Source organism: Carcharodon carcharias, chromosome 16, assembly GCF_017639515.1.
Source record: "Carcharodon carcharias isolate sCarCar2 chromosome 16, sCarCar2.pri, whole genome shotgun sequence".
Taxonomy (NCBI): domain Eukaryota; kingdom Metazoa; phylum Chordata; class Chondrichthyes; order Lamniformes; family Lamnidae; genus Carcharodon; species Carcharodon carcharias.
Genome location: NC_054482.1, coordinates 6,339,137 through 6,355,473, shown reverse-complemented (window position 1 = coordinate 6,355,473; position 16,337 = coordinate 6,339,137). Strand labels below are relative to the sequence as shown.

At 40.4% G+C, this 16,337-nt stretch overlaps 1 protein-coding gene across 7 annotated transcripts in view; it reads right to left on the bottom strand.

Moving 5' to 3' along the window:
* The window catches only part of ptprc (protein tyrosine phosphatase receptor type C), a 167,253-nt gene extending 154,385 nt beyond the window's left edge, over positions 1-12,868 (bottom strand). For 2 of the 7 annotated variants that reach the window (XM_041208255.1, XM_041208256.1), the window contains exons 1-2: positions 12,706-12,868; positions 12,480-12,597 (exon numbers count right to left, since the gene is read on the bottom strand). In XM_041208255.1, coding sequence (XP_041064189.1) covers positions 12,480-12,552 — 73 coding nt within the window. In that variant the 5' untranslated portion in view covers positions 12,553-12,597; positions 12,706-12,868. The remainder of the gene's footprint in view (positions 1-12,479; positions 12,598-12,705) is intronic. The other 5 variants (XM_041208259.1, XM_041208258.1, XM_041208260.1 and 2 more) reach the window with 3 other exon arrangements.
* Positions 12,869-16,337: the final 3,469 nt, after the last annotated feature.

Below are 16,337 nucleotides of genomic sequence, written 5' to 3'. Positions count from 1 at the left end.
AATGTAGGACAGCGAGCACAGGAGTGATGAATGATTGGGACCTAATGCAAGGTCGGATAAAGAGGACAGTTTTGGATGAGTTCAGGTTGATGGAGGAAGGAGCATGGTTGGCCAAGAGTGCAAGGGAATAGTCAAATCTCAAGGTAATAAAAGGCATGGATGTGAGTTTCAGAAGTTGATGAGATGAAGGAGGAGTGGAGACAGACAATTTTAAAGGGACCCAAGCAGTGAGTTTTAGTGATGGAACTGATAAGGAGTCAGAATCTTATTGCAGTATCAAGTTGGATGCCAAGGATCGTGATAGGGCTGGTTCAGCCTTGGACAGTGACCAGGGAAAGGGATGGAGTTGGTGGGCAGGGAAGAGAGTTTGTGGTGGGAATCAAAGGCCAGAATATGTCTCCAAATTTTCCATCCTGCTCTCGACAGGTCCCGCCCAATCCCGACCAAAGACTTTGCTCTTCCCAATGGTTAGCTGAAGGAAATTTCTTCTCATCCAGCACTGGACGATGGACAGATCAGAATGTGACAAATCAGAGAGAATAGATGGGCTGAAAGAGGTGGTGGTGAGGTAGAGTTGGGTGTTATCAACATACATATGAAACCCTTTGGTTTTTGGATGATGTTGTTAAGGAGCAGCATAAGAGTGACAAGGATAGATCCAGAGGTAATGGTGCAGGGACGGGAAGGGAAAACATTGCAGGCAATTCCCTGGCTATGATTGGTTGTATAGGAATGAAACCACATGACTGCAGTCCCATGGAGGAGAGGCACTGGCTGAGAATGAGGTGCGGTCAACTATTTCAAACACTGCAGAAAGGTCAAAAAGGATGAAAAGGCCTAGATTACCTTTGTCACGGTCACATAAAATGTAATTTGTGATTTTGAAACGAGTCGTTTCAGGAGAGAAACCTGATTAGAGGGAGTTTCAGGAAAGATGGGCACAGATTTGGGAAGTGACAATACATTCAAAGACTGGAGGGGAGGTTGGAAATGATTCAGTGTGATGTGCAAGGACAGAGCAGCTAAGGGTGCTTTCTTTTAAAGGAGAGCTGTGATGCTAACAAATTAGAAGAGGGAACAGTACCCAGGGACTTGATCAAGATCACCAAGGAGGCCAAATACAAATTTTTCTTAATTAATTTATAATAAAAATAAATTTTACTGTGGCTATAAGAGTGGTGACCATAATCATCTCTCGTGTTTCTCTCGAAATAAAACCTACAGGTACCCAAGTAGTGGTTGGTTCTTTCAGTGTTAGTTCAAATCATTTTCAACAGATTTTGGGTCACACTTTGAGCCGTTTGGATATCATTACAACATCCAATTGAATGTGCTACTTGGCATCAGACAATTCAAAGGTCAATTATTTCCATCGGTTTTATGAAGTACCTGGCTATCTAAGTTATAACTTTCATGCAGTTTTGTAGCTCGTGATTAAATCAGAGATTAAATAAAATGAATGTCCTCACAATTACAGCTGTGGAAGGAGGATGTTTAATTGCCATTTCCATGCCATTTATGATTATATTTTAGCCAGTTGATTTTATGTAAAATATCAGTAGATCAATAGCAATTTTGTTCCAAAGGAAGACCTATTCTCTTCAACCTAATGGCTGCCATCTATTTCAACAGTGCTTGCATCCATTTTGTATAGAAATAAAATGGCTGCCTAAGTTCCATAAAGGTCACAATGTCACGACAATTACAGATAATAGCAGAGTCTCGGGGCGGAGTTTGTCCTGCATTTCCTGGGTGGAGTTTGTCCTGCATTTCCTGGGGTGGAGTTTATCCTGCATTTCCTGGGGTGGAGTTTGTCCTGCATTTCCTGGGGTGGAGTTTGTCCTGCATTTCCTGGGGTGGAGTTTGTCCTGCATTTCCTGGGGTGGAGTTTGTCCTGCATTTCCTGGGGTGGAGTTTGTCCTGCATTTCTTGGTGTGGAGTTTGTCCTGCATTTCCTGGGGTGGAGTTTATCCTGCATTTCCTGGGGTGGAGTTTGTCCTGCATTTCCTGGGGTGGAGTTTGTCCTGCATTTCCTGGGGTGGAGTTTATCCTGCATTTCCTGGGGTGGAGTTTGTCCTGCATTTCCTGGGGTGGAGTTTGTCCTGCATTTCCTGGGGTGGAGTTTGTCCTGCATTTCCTGGGGTGAAGTTTGTCCTGCATTTCCTGGGGTGGAGATTATCCTGCATTTCCTGGGGTGGAGTTTATCCTGCATTTCCTGGGGTGGAGTTTGTCCTGCATTTCCTGGGGTGGAGTTTATCCTGCATTTCCTGGGGTGGAGTTTGTCCTGCATTTCTTGGTGTGGAGTTTTCATTCCAGCACAACTGAGAGCAGCAGTAAGGGGAGGATTTTCCCCATGTTGGGCGGGCTGGTCAGGAGCGGGCGCAGACAGGCATGGAGCTGATCGCCGCCCGCGATCGGCTCCACACCGCCGTTTTGCGTGGACTGGCCAATTAAGGACACCCAGATTGACGCACGGCCGGTCAGCGCTACCTGTGCGGGTTGGGGGACGAGGGAGAGTAGGAGCTTGCGCTCTTTCTTGCACGCGCGCGAGAGAGCGCAGAAATCTCCCCGAGGCACGGAGCTGCCTCAGTGAGATTAAGAACAATTTTGAATAAAGAAAGTTAAAAATCATTTACACATGTCCCCTCATGTGACACTGTCACATGAGCTGGGAGTTGTTTATGAGTTGAGCAAAATTTATTTATTAATTTAATAAAACCTTCATGAGGGCCTCTTCCTGCTCGTGGATGAGGTCTCATAAAAAACGCAAAGACCGCCTGGGCTCTTCGTCTGCCGCCAACCTTAAGGTAGGACGGGCGGTGTTGAGAATTATGTTAATTGGTTTTTAAATGGCCTTAACAGGCCTTTGGCAGTTTGGTGGGGGCGCAGACGCCTCCGGCGTGTGTCCACCAAACGAAGGACCTGGGTGATGCGCGGTGATGTCAGGATGCACGCCCGACATCACCACGCATCATTTTACACATCGGCATGCTAGGCCCTCCCCAGCACCCCAGCATGAAAATTCTCCCCTAAGCGCTTTTCCACTTCTGAGTTACCCAAAGCCCTGGTGAATGGAGAAGTGACTTCCAGTCTCTGAAAAAATGGGTTGATATTTAGTGGGGGGTTCTCAAGTCCCGCAGCAATGGAATGGGCCTCCCCATTGTAAGCCTCGGGAACAAATCCAGCCTTCAAATACTGGAGGGATAGCAGGCATCCGATGGGAGTGGAGTGACAGATGGCTGGTTCTCCTTGGTCAGGCTGATACTGAAAACTCTCAGCATGACAAATGACTGTAGTGGAAATGGGTTACCTTCTGTACCACAATGTATGGAAGAATTTACATCACTGCTAACCGGTATTCATATCAAACACCTTTTGCAATGAAAAGTCGTTCTAGTTATTAGAAAGTCTTGGAAATCATGTGGTACAGTCCATTGTACCACATCTGAGCAGCATTTTCCAAACCAACATGTTCAATGTTATGTAGAGCTGGTTCATTGTCTCCTACATTAAAACAAAATTAACAATGCATGGCCAACGTCCAAAAACCATAGGCCTGAGCTTTCCCTTTATAGACCACATCCTTTGTCATGATCAGCCATGCCACCCTTATCAGCTATAAAAAGTAACACCTATAGTTAACAGTTTGCTTTAAGCCTTCTACAAAAATGCACCAGTAGCTTTTACACACAGCAGAGAATGATATTCCAACCTAGATTCACCAAAACCTAATTGTTCATCCATGAGCTAATTGAATGGTGGAGCAGACTGGAGGGGCTGAATGGTTTTTACTGATACCGAGGAAGCAAAGCAGCAAAGTCACAAATGGAGGCAAACATAATGGGGACAGTTAGCTCACAAACATGTCCTCGGTGGTTACCGAGATCCCGGGGGTAAAACATGACATTTACCAGCCTAAGTGAGACAACTGGCAGATTAAAACAGAAAAATAATTCCATCACATGTTCAACCAGCATACACCTGATGCGATATTCAGCAAGGCCTCAAAATGGACCATTACACTTCCTTCTGGAATAGGAAAAAGTCTAACTGCTTATGGCAGTCGTGGGACCCTGTTTGTAATTATCAGCATGAATGGATGAAATGCTGAGTCCTTAAATGGATCATAGAAATGAACATTTCAGATATAAAAGCTGATGTCCTCAATGCCAACCCTTTGTTTCCCTCCCCTTCCCTTCCAGCATGGACTAATGAGGCAAATGGACTCCTTCTGTGCCATAATGACTCTATAACCTACCAGTACTGACTGGGCTCTATGCTGGAGTTACTGGATTTTCACCCCTCATCAACCAGCCAGTCCCTCTTCTCTGGTATGGAACTGAGATCCAACAGTGAAAATCCAGCCCTCACTGCAGATATGGGGTACATAAATCCACCCTCTTTAGGTGAGAGTTTAAAATTGTTCCCCTTACTTTCCCACATTTTCTAAAAAAACTATCATCCCTGTATTCTACCTTAAAACCATGAGCATTCTTTTCCTGTGCTTTGCACCAGGGGCACTAAAAAGGTGATTTTCCCTCTGCAAAAATCTATTTTCTCTGTAATTATCTACCCTGTACTCAAAGTTGTGTTGCGAGATGTTTGCAACTGCCAATTTGTGGGTCACTAAATCTGGAAGAAATCATGCACTTACCCACTTTTCTTTAAAGGATGAATTTTAGTTTCATATACCCACTAGCCTCGAGCATGATGCAATTAATTCTCAGTGCTACAGTGTTTGTAACCATGTACAAAAAAAAGAGCTGATAAACAACGATGAATTTTAGAAATAGATAGGATCTCAATCTGTTTTAAATTCCCACCATGCAACCCTACACTGACCCTCAACAACTGACATCAAGTATACATTTTAAATGTATTCAGGCTGGTTATGGTGTATTTACAAGCTTATTATGTTTGTAACATTGCAACTAATGATAAATAGTTCTGATCAGGCAAACACAGAAGTTACTTGGGGTCTGCGGCCTGCACTGTGTCTTTATAAAGCCTCCTTGCCCACTCCACTGCCTCCATTCCTCCTCACACACCCACTAACTCCGTTAACCCCTTTCCAATCCCCCTTTTTCCAATAATTTATATTTTTTTAAATATATTTTTATTTTCCAACCTATTTCCATTATTTTTAAATGTACTTCCATCCATTGTTTCATCTCCACCTTTTAGCCTATTTCGATCCCTTCCCCCCATCCCACCCCCATTAGTGCTATCTGTACCTTGCTCGTCCTGCTTTCTATCCTTAATGTCACCATTAGCACATTCCTCAGCTAATATCACCACCATCAACACCTTTTTGTCCTTTTGTCTATGACATCTTTGGCAATCTTTTCTTTGCCTCCACCTATCACTGGACCTCTATCCAGCTCTATCCCAACCCCCTCAATCAGCTTATATTTCACCTCATTTCTATATTTCTTCAGTTCTGATGAAGAGTCACACAGACTCGAAAATTTAACTGTGTTCCTCTCCACAGATGCTGTCAGACCTGCTGAGTTTTTCCAGATATTTTTATTTTTGTTACAGAATTTATTCTGTTCGTCATAAACCATCTTCATCTTGAGCTATTGTGCTCAAGTCTCTGAGGCATGTAGACTAGGAAGGTCTTAGCTTTAATCTCTGAGTCTATACTGAGTTAGTTGATCTCAACTAGCAGCCACAATAAGGGAAATACAGTTGGTGGCAGTATTCTGGACTGGAAAAGGGAAAACTGACTAGGTATGCTGCTCCTGAGCTCCATTAGCCACAATATCACAACTCCTACAACTAGTGTATTTGTGTGGATGCCAGGTGATACTTGATAGTAATGAAGCTTCACTTTGACAGGGGGTGAAATAGGTCCTTCCCAGTAGCACAAAATGGGTTCATAGCAAATGTGTCCAGTGGAAGAGAACGCATGATGCTGATTCACTATGAACATGCTTCCCATGACTTAGGAAGACCAATTTCACCCCTCGAGTAGATTTCTAGCAATTGTTTGCTTTCTTTTTCTATAAGAGATCACCTGGGCAAGTTACCATATACAGGACTGCACCCAATGAGGATATCAATGCATCAGCAAGGGAGGGATGGAAACAAATTATCTTTTCATTCACATGCACCTGCAACTATTGGGAGAAAATATTCATTCTAAGCATCATCTCCAAATAGAATGTGTCACCTCCAAATGGAATGCCACATTTGAGAAAAAAAATGATTCTCTGACATTCATCTGGTCTTGCTGTATCTCAATTCCTGTCAACTGATTATGAAAGGCACCAATAGAAAATACAAGGAAATCATTTGCCACAAATTCCCAGAAGAGTTTGTGAAAATAAAAGCTAGAATAAGGAACTATGTCTGATAAGCTGCAGAATCCAGAAAAGCCTGGTTAAGTGTAAATTAACTTCTAAAAATCTTGCATTCTTTATTATCTGTAACCCAAACAGGAACAGCACGTGGAATACAACTCCTGTATCTTATCAATTACCTTGTTCACTGCACTAGCTTTCAGTACAGGATGCAAATCCTTCTGTACTAAAACTCCCTTATGACTAAACTGTTACAGTACCTTACTCCTCTTTCCTACAACATGATGGTTAACCATGTTACAGTTTTGTCATAAAACTGGAGACTAAGCTACAGGGCCAAACACTAGGGAGGAGAAGCGAGTCCACTCGCTTTCGTGTAGGCCATGTCTGACTGTGTGGCTTACACCAGGCAATGCTGCAAACAGCTGCGACACCACAAACTATTCACACGAAACTGGTTAAGACACCAAAGGGTGGGTGGGGTGGGGGGAGAGGTAAAAGTGAGCCAGGAAAAGAAACTGAAGCAATTTGATTGAAAAGAATTCCTATTATTTAACTTCAAAGCTGACAGCCAGGTGTAAAAAACTGGGAGATCTGAAGCAGGACTTTGTGTGAATCACTTATTATCTAAGTTAATTTGCCTAACGTGTAATATCAAATCGTGCCCAAGTATCCTCGCAATCTCATTAGAATTTAACTTAAATAAAACTTAAAAGGGATGAAACCAGCATAAACAATCAGAGCCCAAGAAAAACTTCAAAACCCACACCTTATATTTCTTCTTTAAGTACACCAGTTTAAGCTTTAAGTCATTTAATCATCATTCATGAACAACAGGCACAGCTTGTTTAGAAACCTATAAACAGGGAAGCTTTTTAATTGAACTTATTGCTTTTGCCACAGAAATTTATTGAAAGGAACAGAAAATACTGAATAGATTTTATGGTGAGAATGTTTTTTTAAACACCAGGAGAATGGTTTTGTCTCTTGCTGTGCCTGAAAATCTGGTTGCAATACTGAAAGACCCCTCTCCCTCAGCAAGTGCAATTGGATGATACCCACATTTGAGAGGCGAAGGTGTGGCCACTTTTTTTGGGCAGCGATTCATTTGCGCAATTTTTGATAAATGGGCATAAAAGATCAAGGAGACTTGAGCGTATTGTAGCCAAGAGTATGACTCACTCACTCCCTCAATTCTGCCATCTTTTAATCAACCAAGTTGTTTTTTGCAGGGATTACATGACTGTCAGAGGCCACTGCAGAGGAAACTCCTAGCCTTGGTGATTATTAAGCAACAGTTCGGCAGCAATTAAGTTTGCAGTAAAGTCTGCAATGTTTTTCACATTAATGGTATATTTTTGGATATATGTGTTATGGGGCCTTTCAGAATAAATTTATGATGCACTCAATTTGTCCAGCACATTCTTTACTTTCACTTAAGGCTGTAGTAAGAAGGCCCTTATGTAATTAATGCCTTCAAACAACACACCTGAACATATTTACAAATTACAAATAACAAAGAACAGTAGGAAATGTGGAGGGACTTTTTGCTAAAAGGTGGTGGGCATGTGGAACAGATGATCAGTACAGGTGGTGTCTTAATGGATATGAACAGATAGGATTCAACGTTATTTGGAAAGCACCAAGGGAACGCTGTCATTCAATGGGTGGAAGGAACTGAAAGTCAACTGCCCCCTGTCACTGTATGTCTTCCATGTTTGGAAACTGGCCACAGGATGAAACTTGAAAGAGGCCATTCTAAATTTGCAATGCTCAATTTATTTTAAGTGCATATGAACTTACGAATTAGGAGCAGGAGTAGGCCACTCAGCCTCTTCAACTGCTTCACCATTCAATAAGATCATGACTGATCTGATTTTAACCTCCCACCTACCCCTTATAACCTTTCGCCCCCTTGTTTTGAAGACTATTGACTCGCCATGAGGAAAACAATGAGCTTCAAATTATTAATTTAAAATGTCTTTGGTGATAGCGTAATTGTTGTTGAGTAAAGTCCCACTAAACCTGAACTTGTAGTTCTTCACTTCTGAGCAGGGGAATAACTGAATGTAAAATTGAAATTGAATTTAACTTTAGTAAATTTTTTTTTACTTTATATTCATATCTTAACATTTTGCATCAACACGACTTAGCCACCTATCCAAGTTTTGTCTTGATTTTCATTGCAATATAGCATATTAACCTGGTGCACAATAAAACTGGAGTATGAATGTCATTTCTAGTGCATTGTAACTTTAAATAGAATTTTAACGCAGTAGCATATAACCTTCCCATTGAATAAGTATTTTAAGGCATATCGTGGGATTGCCATTGAACTTTCCTTAAATTTCACACTATATTATCTGTTAGTTGGCAGATGGTTCACAATGTGATTTCCATTTATCATTCTGGAGTAGTAGTACTCCTTTACTGTCCAGAGTGGTTACAAAGCAAAGAGTGTAACAGGAATATCACAGCAGAATCACTGTGGCTGTTAGTGGATTACAAGATTAAGGGATTCAAATGGTTTCATAAATTACAAAAGTTACCTACAGTTTGTTTCTCAGTTAGGCCCCAAGACAGCATTACTACAAGGAATTTTGCACATTACATGGATTTTTGAAATTAGATCAGATAAGTTAATGTAATGGTTCATCATGAGGAATCATGATCTGCTTAATTGCCTTCTGGATTCAGGAACCATTTGCCAAAGCTAACTTCTCTTGAAATTGGCCACAAGTTTTTTTTTCCCTTCCCCATGGGGTTAACTATACCAACAGTTGAGGAAGGCAGCAGCACACAAAGCTGCATCGCCTAGTGAACTGAATGAAGTGCTGGGCTTCCTCCTACCCCATCTTTTTGGTATGTGCACACATTGGTTACTTTTGATAGTACATAGGCCAGTGCCAACTGATGTCAGATCCTAGAGGATACCAGGTTACTTTAGAATTTAAACATATCAGAAATCCTAATTTCTTATATGATATATTGATGCTGCGTAACTAATCATGATCATACATCCAGTGTGTTAAGCCAGTATCAGTGATACATTCAATCTCATCGCATGCTGGGGCAGGCTTGAGGGGCTGAATGACCTACTCCTGTTCCTACGTTTATAACATTAAGAAAATCCATCAGATTACAACTTTCTTATCTCCTAACACCCCCACAATTGAGAAGATAATTTGTGAGACTCCACTGTTCTTCTGATCAACTGAGGCTAAAATCTTGAGTTGTCTGCCTCAACTGGGGGTAAGGAAGTCATAACCCAGTGGATTCTAAAACCGCACCAATTGATACAGTACATTTTGCAACATGTTACAGCAGCTATATTTGCCAAAGCTGAATCTACTATCATGGACAAGCCAGCCATTTGCATTTGTGAATCCAAAAACCCTCATACAGACAAACCAGTAAGTAGACTTTGGCTTCCAATAACAAGATCCAAACATGCTGCAACTCTTTATCCCTCTGAACATTAGAAATTATAAAAAATCATATTCCAGAGACTTGAGTACATAACCTAGACTGACACTTCAGTGCAATACTGAAGGAGCACTGCACCTCAGAGGTGCCGTCACTTGGATGAGAGATTAAAACAAGGCCCCATTTCTCCTCACAGGTAGATGTAAAAGATCCTATGGCACTTTGCAAAAAAGAGTAGAGGAGTTCTCCCTGGTCTCCTGGCCCAAACTTATCCCTCAATCAATATCACTAAAAGATATTATCCGGTCATTTATTTCACTGCTGTTTGTGGGACCTTGCTTTGTAAAATTAAACCCATTGCATTACAACAGTGATTACACTCCAATAGTACTTCATTGGATATACTGAGGTTCTCCCTTTTCTCCTTTGTTCTGATCTACAACTCTAAATTGGCACACCAGGGATTGATTTTATTTGAAATATGATGGTGTATACCTCCCATTACACATTACAAGCGGTACCAAAACAAAAACAAATGTGTCTATGTACAATGACTAGGATTTAGAGGGATGGAGATAATGTTCTTGTATTAATTCTTTCTATTTTCAAAAGTACTTTGGTTTCTCACACAGAATCTAATAAGATATTGTTCACAATGTTGTTCCTATCTATTTTTTAGTACATAAAAGGTGTACTGTAGAAATATTTTACTTGGGATGTTGGTGCCGCTATTTAAAGGATAAATCGTTTAGCGTTCAAAGTTATGAATGTTATTTCACATGGGAACTAGGTTAAAAAAATAATTTGAAAAGCAGTACCATCTGAAGTACCATCTGGCTCTGTTCACTGGAACGTTCTTTCCCCTGCCTTCAAAATCCTCCTGAAAATTCTTTGCTTTTGTCACATTTCCACGCCCTCACATCCATTCCCCTCTTTTCTCCATCCTTTCCAATGTCCACCACTCTGCAAACCATTCATTCACGCTTCTGTTCATGCAATTCACAATAGAAATACAGGGAGTCCTAATGTTTGAGCAAGCAGTCTTCGTGGGCAGAAAAATATGGACACTAATAAACCGATTAAAAAATTAAGTGCACATGGACCCACAAAATATAGGTTTACTGTAGCAACTTGCTGTATTCATTGGGTATAAAGCTCTTTGGGGCATCCTGAGGTAACGAGAAGTGCTCTATAAATGTAAGTCATTTTTCTTTCTTATAGTAGTTAGGAACTATCAGTCTAAGAAGGATTAATTTAGCTCGCCAATAGATGATAATTTGTACAGCAAAATGTTTTTTGAACCACTGCCTGCATTTAATAACTCCACTCACTACAGATATCGATTTGCATTGTTACACCAACGTCTTCTTTATGTAAAGTTCAGAAATGTACAATTCTGAAACGCTCTTTCTATTCATAACTGAAACCAATATATTGTGTGTTTAAATACGTTTGAAGCACTGAATGGAGACCATATATCAAGCCCAATGCACCGCGTTATGAGCAGTTACCACCATGAAAAATCCCCAATCCGGAAGGCATAATTCAAGGAACATGGGTGATTAGCAGAACAATTAAACCAAGATAAGAAAAGTAGCAGATAACATCAGAAGCAAACAACAGAATAAAACAAATCCTTTCAAATTGTCTACAGGCATGCAAAATTCTGCATCTGTCCCTACACTTTGTCGATCAATGACACCCATCCATCTGAATCAAGGTAACATCATTTCTCTTTGACTTGTGAGGAAACATTTAATGAAAATTTTGATTGGGTCTTGAACATTTTGTCAATTAAACATTAAATAATGAAGAAAATTCTGCACAATTAGAGAGTAGACACAGAATAAAACATCCAAAAGAACTCATCAAAAATTTGGATTTGGAAAAGAACCATGAATAAAAAAATGACAAGACCCAATGCTATATTTTTTTTAAATTAAAGTTAAAAAAACACAAAACTGATTAATGAGTCCAATGAAACCTTGATCTTTTAATTCCACTGCCAACACTATAATATAAATTGTAATAATCATCCAAATAGAATCCAAAACACAATGCCTTACATATATCTTTTCATGCCTTCTTTATCAGCACTGCTTAAGCCCCCAATATATCCAAATCAACATTTCATGGATTAATGTATTTGAAAAAAAAAATCAGGCTTTTGTTAAATGTGAAAGGTGCTTAAACACCAAGAGAAGTCTTCAGCAAAAGGTGCAATTTGCAGTCATCTTAGGCATTTCTTACTCCATATATATGAACAAACAAATTGTCCAAGGTGTATTTTAGCAAGTGGCAAAATTCTCCCCGTAGCGAAAAAAAAGACCCCATTCTGAACAATTACGAGAATAGGGAAACTAATGATTCGATAAGGGTATGCTCCTCCACCCCAACCGCACCATCGCCCAACCCAGTCATATTACTTGTGTCAAGGGAAGGTTTTTCTAACCTTCAGGGAATTTCATAGAAATTTGCCATTATTCTGACTTATTTACAGGACACATTTCGCCTTGATCACATTACACAACCAACATTTCCGTTAAATAATCGGCGTGAGGTACCATTGCAGTGGCTCGACTCTTATGTGTGTATATTTTTTTTAAACTGTAAAGCGAAATATTGTGTGGCCACTGTTCTAGCCATTCATCCTCGCTAGTTACAAACATAAAATCCAAGCGACTTCAATCATTGTGCTAAAACATTATATATTTCAGAGAACGAAGCACATAAGTTATTTTCTTTTACCTTGGGCGTCAACAGTTGCACCCAATAGTGCAGCGGCAAGAGCCAAGTATTTCAGCCAGGAAAACTTGCTCATGTTTTAATTCTGCTGGTGATCGGCAGTACTTAAACACCATGCGTCCTGTCAAGAAATAATACAACTATTATTCGGTGGGTGGAGAAAATAAAGAATAAAACTTGATAATTCCCTCCAAAGTTCAAACTAACACGTCTTAAGAAGGGCGCATACGTTTGCCTTGCTTGATGTTCTTTGAGTACAACTTCCTCCAAGTTTAGCAGAAGCCTTAACCACTTGTCTTGATATACAAGTGATGTAAGTTGCAGCTTCTCATCGCTCTCTCTATAGGTTCTCAGCAATGTCTTCAGGAAGTCGCTTGCTTGAGCAAAACTGTAATGCATCGAAACTTCCCCAAAACTTAAAACTGCAAGGCAGGCATCTATCTGTAACGAATAATATACACGTATAGTGTGTGTGTGTGTAAAATATGGATTCAGATCTAGATTGTTAACAGAGGCCTGGGGCTCTGCATGGGAACTAGGAAGGGGCTGGAAGTTCAGTGCGAACCATATCTTAATTGTAAATCTGCATATAACAACTTCCATTCACCTCGAAGCAGGAGAGCAGGTTCCTTCGGCTATTTTAGACGCCAACCCCGTCAAATGCAGGTGTGATCTGCTGCTGTCAAACAGTAAGGTGCTCTGCCAAACACAGCAAAATATTTGGACCTCCCTCTACCCCCCCACCACCCCGACACACACAACCATGACTCCAATGACGTAAAATCAGAATCGTCAATCTGATATTTCAGGCCGGAAATGTAGTTATTCAGTCAACTGGAAAATATATGGCAACCTAAAGACAAATGGTGTCACTATAATTAACTGCACAAAAAAATCTGCACTGCCCAGAACAGGCCCTTCTAGAAGAATGCTCTTACTGATGGAGCATTCACATGACTGTACAGTCATGCAAATATAGCTTGTACCTTCACCTAATATTAACTGGATTTCAGAATATTTACATATATCTCAACCCCTGGGGCTTAAAGGTAAAATGTCATGCAACCCTAGAGTCCTAAGTGTGTTCCAATAACTTTAACTACATCACTTGTGATTTGTAGAAACTGAAAAAAAATCGGAAGAAAAACAGAGCTAATAAACAGTGTAGCCAAAAGTGCACTTTGGGTATTCTGATTATTTAGAGCACGTGGAAGTTGAAAAAAATAGCTTTTACTGAAAACCACATAATGGAACATTGCTGACAGTAAGAAGACTTTCTAATGAAACGTTAACTCTGTTTCTCTCCACAGATGCTGCCTAACCTGTTTTTTCCCCCAGCAGTATTTTGCTTTTATAGGTAAATTGGCAAAGCATTAAATCAACTCGTCAACACTTAGATAAAAGCAAAATACCACAGATGCTGGAAATCTGAAATAAAAACAGAAAATGTTGGAAAAGCTCAGCAGGTCTAACAGCATCTGTGGTGAGAGAAACAGAGTTAACGTTTCAAGTCTGTATGACTCTTATTTTCAGTCAACACTTGGATTGGAATTTACTTTCTCTCAAAATTAGCAAAAGACAATTATTTTAGTGCTTTTTATTGCTTCCATCAGGGAAGGGATCTGTCACCCCTATCAGCTGCCCAAACACATGTCTGTGCTCTGTACTAGGCTTGATCATTAATACCCCAAAGTTTTTCAGCCACTCAGTTATAAAAACACATGTTACTCAAGAAGGAGGCTTAACATCACTTTTTCAACACCACTTCCTTCTCAGACCACTTAGGGATGAGCAGTAAGTGCAGGCTCCAGGCACCACCCACATCTCAACAGCATTTGGAAAGAATCCTCATTGTCGTTTGTTGATTGATCTTCACAAATGTCTTTCAGAGCTTTTGAATTTGAAATGTACAGAAACATAAAGAACATCTGTGCAGAATGACTATATGGTCACAAGGATTAATTTCTAGGAATGTCCTCTCAGCAGCAATACAGGGGTAACAAATGATTAGGTAAATAATCCAGGTTCCTGTTTCAACTACAACATGTATTTAAATGGCACCTCTTAGGAATAAAACATCACAAGGCACTTTAGCTACACATTATCACATTATCAAATTACACATTATCAAATCAAATGTGACATTGAGATAATATAGATGACCAAAAGCTTGGTAAAGGGGTTTTAGGGAGTATCTTGAATGATGAGACAATGCAGAGATATAGGGATTCAGGGAGAGAATTCCAGAATTTATGATCCAGACAGCTGAAGGCACAGCCACCCTTCGTGGAGCAATTAAGATTGGGGATGCTCAAAAGGCCCGATTTAGATGAGTGCAGATATCTCAGAGGGTTGTGGGGCTTAAGGTGATTACAGAAGGATTCGAGGACCTGGGTGAGACTTTTAAAATCGCATTACTTAACCAGGATCCAATGTAGGTCAGCCAGCACAGGGATGATGGTTGAACAGGACTCGATGTGAGTTAGGAGACAGGCAGCAGAGTTTTGGTTGATGTCTTGTTTACAGAGTGCAGGAGACCAGCCAGGAGTGTGTTAGAATAGTTCAGAGGTAACAAGAGCTTGGATGAGGGTTTCAGGAGCAGATGAGCTGAGGCAAGAACAGAATTAGAATTGGATTCAAATAATAATGAGCATGCATTCCCAAGCCAACATCATTGCAGTGCCAAGAAACTATTCAGGAAACTAAATTGGTTATTGTTTTTACTGGGTCAACTGGTTGGAAATCCATCATTAATTTTAAGAGTTGCCAAACCAAGCCAGTCAGAAATCCACACTGTTCCTGTTTGCCCAATATGAATGACATACTTCTTTCTTGTAGAGGCATACTTCATTACCCATATCCAGAGAGCTTGGCTCTGAAATTTCCCAGAGGTACAACTGTTCTTTTGCCATAGAGGGGAGAGATAGAAAGCCCATGAAATATGCAGTTGACAACTTAGCCACATTAATCAGCACTTAACACTGGTACTGCTGATGACCCAACCATGACCACCCAACTCATTAAGACATCTAAGGAGTTTTCTGTAACTGAGTGGGGAAAATAACAGCACCTTCATAACAGGTCTACTCCACCAGGTTCCATTTGTTGACCAGGCAAGTTGGTCAATCGTATAAAGTGCCCTGCAATACTGCATACCTGCCTGGCACTGTCTTAGACACATATTGACCCAAAATGACCCCATTTACCTGCCTCCTCCAAGTAGTCATCATCAGGCAACTGACAACAGAGGGTTTGAGCCCTTGCTAAGCAGGCAGCAGTAACTAGGAGTTCCTCACAAGTGACATGGTGGTCAGCACAACTCAACACAAATTTTCCACAATTCCCCTTTACACACACACACTATACCATATCGATGATTCCATGAGTTGGAGATACAGACCTTCATAGCTCTTTGTCTCTCTATGACATCCTGAGTTACATAAAACTGAAAGAGCCTTAGAGAAGATATTAATATGCTTGGTTTACATCTGACTAAGACGTAAGAGTATATTGTAAGTAAGACTTATTGATTTACTATAGTGCTTATATTACCAAAGCCCTCTTACATATTTCAATGTGACTGCTAAGGTGTCCAAATATTTGCCTGAAGGATTTCTTCTACAGGCGACAGTGAAACTAAACATCTTTTTCACCAATTCACAAACTAATTACTTTGCAAATTTTAGACATTTAGTTTTAACTTTCCTGCCTCCTCCTTAATCTGCAATTGGACGCGGTATATGTCATATTTAGTACAAATCAGCAGAACATTTACTTTGACCTTTAGGCTCAATGTACTTTATCTTCTTGACAATCAGCTTCCCATGGCAACTATGACAGTACTTTCCAACCCACTTCAAG